The sequence below is a fragment of the Fulmarus glacialis genome, unplaced genomic scaffold (genome assembly GCF_000690835.1).
Source record: "Fulmarus glacialis isolate BGI_N327 unplaced genomic scaffold, ASM69083v1 scaffold22344, whole genome shotgun sequence".
NCBI classification, from domain to species: Eukaryota; Metazoa; Chordata; class Aves; order Procellariiformes; family Procellariidae; genus Fulmarus; species Fulmarus glacialis.
The window spans coordinates 33,958-38,076 of NW_009210170.1; the positions used below are offsets into that span (position 1 = coordinate 33,958).

General features: G+C 39.6%; 1 protein-coding gene across 1 annotated transcript in view; it reads right to left on the bottom strand.

The window, feature by feature from the left end:
* The window catches only part of LOC104076280 (semaphorin-5A-like), a gene marked incomplete at both ends in the record, with an annotated part of 31,960 nt that extends 29,544 nt beyond the window's left edge, over positions 1-2,416 (bottom strand). Inside the window, one exon of the mRNA XM_009577096.1 lies at positions 2,131-2,416. Within this exon, the coding sequence (XP_009575391.1) occupies positions 2,131-2,416 (286 nt within the window). The remainder of the gene's footprint in view (positions 1-2,130) is intronic.
* Between the last annotated feature and the right edge of the window lie 1,703 nt (positions 2,417-4,119).

The window sequence follows — 4,119 nt, forward strand, 5'->3', positions numbered from 1 at the left end:
ATATTAAAAAAAGCATTAGGGTACAATAAAATCATTGCAATTCTGAAGATACTGAGATTGACAAATGCTGAATGCAGTTCAGTAATATCTGATGCTGTTACACCAACAGAAAGGAATATGTTGTTCCACCTCATGGGAAACCCTGGCCCTTTTCCACTGTCAGGTTGCAGGGCTGAAGGGTGCGTCATACAGGTTGTGCAGATATCTCTGAACAGATATTCAACATGGGGAAGTAATCTTAACTCTACAACATTTCAACAATGTCCAAAACTTTAGTTACAACATTTGATGGCAGGAACAAATATAATTTCAATGGAGCTATCAAAAAACCCACCCCCAAACAGTTGTAATTAATTCCTCTTTGAATAGTCCACCTCTGTTGGACAGGGCAGAATGCTGAGCTACTGGGGAAGAGGGAAGTAGCAGCAAGGTTTCAAATACTGCCTACTTTCATGTGGCAAAGGCAGTCTTACATTAGCGAGTCCTTTCTCAGAAGAGCCAGGGTGTGCTGATGGCAGCCCTGACATCTTTACGCAACCTCAGAAACTGTGGAATTTGTAGCACAGGAAACTCCATCATTCCCCAAATTGCCAGGACAGCCCTTCTGAGAGAAGAGCATTGCTCCCCCTTCCATGACCAAAGCCCTGTGGATTTTCTGGAGCAGAATTCCTCTGGTCAGGCTTTCCATGGTAGGAGACCGTCAAGGCTATTTTGACTTCTCATGAAAGATCGTGTTGAACAGTGTATGAGCACACCACCTGAGAAATACCTGTCTTCTAAGACTCGAACTAGCTAGTAAAACAGACCAATGAAATTAAAATTACTGTTAAACACAGCATCAAATTTTCTTATCCCCAGTAGTCCTAAAGTCTTTACTATTCTCATTAAAAAAGCAGCATTTGGCTTCAATGCATTGCTCTAGAGCAGGAACAGGGTTAAGCTCGGCATCCAATGTCCCAAGTCAGGAATCATCACAGCCTCGTGCAAGCAGCCTCTCGCTAGTTGTGCTCACCGCCTGAGCTGCTGGCGCAGGGGCCAGCCTGAGTCTGGAAGATGCTTAGATGTGTTAATAAAGGACTGTACTAAAAGCAGGAGAAACTGGCTCAAGCCCAAATTCATGCTCGTGATCTAAAAAACTTAGATCGTAATTTGCTGGCATTAATTTGTGACTGTTTCCACCTGGTTAATGGGTATTTATAGAAGGTAGGTATCCAGGTATTTACAGCAGTAGAAAGGGGCACTGATCCACGTTTTAGGTGCCCAAATACCTTTTAAAATTCTAGGCAAAACTGACTTACAGAGCAAGACACTGCAAGCAGGTAAGAGAATCAGACACCAAAATTTGAAACCCTGTTCCTAGCGGTCCGAACACTGGGCTGCACATAATGCATGGGCAACATATGAACTCCAGTAATCATGTTTAAAGTAACAAAGGACATTTCTGAGATGAATGTCTCTTTTTTCCTAAGAGTTAAGCAACTCTTGATATCAAGCTCAGAGTCTAGGGAGCTTTTATGTCCCTCCAACATTTAATATTTGACAAATTTTGATTTTTAAGACCAAACTGTACATTTTTTAATTTTATCTTGTTGATATAAGACGTTCAGTTAAAATTAGATTAGATTTTTGGTTTGACCCTCAAACTCACATGAGTATATATTAGGACTAATTTAAAACATGTAAGAGCACCTCTTGTGCTCTTTTGGGTAAGGTGAGCTCTTCCTAGTATGGTCAAATTACATCATGTCAAATTCATGATCAGCTCGTATTACAATTATAAAATATTTATTTCATAAATACATAATCTATTTATGTATTACAATAGTATGCAAAATAAAAAATAATGTCTTCATAAGAATTTATGAAAAAGATGACTGAGTAGTCTTAAACACAACTGGCTCCCTGATGTAAGGAAATATTAAGAATTCTTCCTTCTTTCATACGCCTTCAACAATTCATGCGGGAAGCATTTGGAACCGACGCTTGTTCACAAGAGGACAGTGGATTGAGCAAAACAGTAGTTTGAATTTATGATGTTTACTTGGCATATGCAGAAGAGAGCAGCTCAGAAGCTTTAGTTTTTACTTCACAAATAGCAAGAAAATAAAATATATCATGGAATTTACTTACACGTTAGTGGTAAAAATCCCATAGATCAAGTCCAATTCTGGCAGGAAGAAAGTGCTCTGTAGTTCATTATAGTAAAATGGAATTTCTCCAGGGCGAGAGCAGTTCAGCCGAGCTTTCATGAAGGTAGTCCAGGTATCCTCCAGCACGAACTTGCCACCGATATCATTTTTGCACACCCGAGCAGCACGAGAGAAGACTGTTTTCCCACAGTCATGTTCCACCGCATTCTCCCGGAAGAAGAAGTAGGTAAAGTTCCCAATGTCATAAGATGACACAAAATTTGGCTCTGAAAATAACAGAAGAAAAGATTATTTATCGCCTTCTTGTGATATATGCACTCATACTAATATGGAAGTCAGATTTATCTTCAAGCATTAGATTTAGAAAAACACATCTGTTACTATCCTTGCAGGGAACTGGCCCCATGATGTCTGAGTAGGGCAGCTCATGTCCAGCCAGGATTATGAGCTACATGAACGTGGCTAGACAGACTCTCCGCTCTGGGTGTCTGTTGCACAGAACTGTGCTGGGCAGCCCTGGCACAGCTCACTGTACTCTACTGTCAAAAGCATCACTGAGTTTTTCTTCTCCACATATGGGCATGGTGTATTTTCACAACATAATTGCTTTATCTGTTGTGTTAACTCTGTTTCTGCTTTGCCACCATGCCGTTACTCCAGATTAGCAGAATAATGGATGGTAACAGAGTGTGACTAAGAATGTGCTCAGAGGCTGTAATGAAAAGAAAGAGAATTCTACACAAGAGCATTTGATGGTAAGACAACCTAATTTGAGCCCTATCTCGCTTAAAGCAATAGTATTACAGTATTTTTTGGCTTTTTCCTTTTTAAAAAAAAATCGATTAAAAAATGATCAAAGAAACTGATGGTGATGCAGGAGAAACTAGAGAGTATATAAAAAAAAAATCTAGAAAACAACAGATGGCAATATTTCTTAAAAGAAAAAAAGGAAACAGTGGATACCAAAGACAACAAACATGTGGCCCATTTCCCATAAGGATTAATAAAACCGAGGAGAGTCCATAACCTTAAGAGAGACTGACAACTGGATGAGGTCTTAAATGAAAGACAAATTTGATGCAAAGATTTGTGGAGAAGAGCCCCCCTTGTGTAAGGAAGCATTCTAGAACACTGGTACCTCTGAGACACAAGCAAAATTTTGTTTTCATTCCCAAATTTTATTCTAAAGTGGGAAAACAACAAACAAAACTCTCTTAAAAACATCTATTGTGAGGAAACACTCCAAAGAAATTCCATAGGTGAACATTTCTTGACAGCACTAATGTATTGAAAAAAGCTGCTGTAATTAAATCCAAGCATTTTGCAGGAACATCTCAAACCTGTCAAAACTTCTGAGTGGAACTAGAAAGGCAAGCAAGCTGGCATTTCCACACAGCAGTCCAAACTCTGTCAGACAACTCTTCTCCAAAGACGGCCCAGCTCCCAGCTTACGTGGCCTCTTGTGCTGCTTCCCTCTCTATCTGCTGTGCTGAGAGTCTCCAGGGCAGGTTTTTTGGCCGCAATGGTCATCAGCTGCCTAGGATATTGGAAGCTGAGCAGATACAACAACTCTCTCACTCCTCCCTGTAACTTTCACTCGTTACCGTATTAAGCACTTCCTTGAGATTAGTCTGTAACACCACATTTTCCCCACGCTCAGATCTGCACAGGTGTTTTGCTGGAAGATAGCAACCAAATACTTTTGAGGAGAACTTGTTGGTATCCTGAGCTCTCTTAAGTTACATAGTACCAATGCATTTGTGTCTTAAAGAAAAAAAAAAAGGGGGCAAAACAAAGTAGTTTGACAGGATTTGTGATAGCAATAAAGGTAAAATCGGACTGACAATATACAAAGAGCTAAACTATTAGTAACGTTTTCCCTACTAGAATCTCGTATCTTCATTCCACATGTGTGTAAAACTTCCATTACAATAGGGATTTTGTTTCAAAGAATTCAAAAACCTTTAAA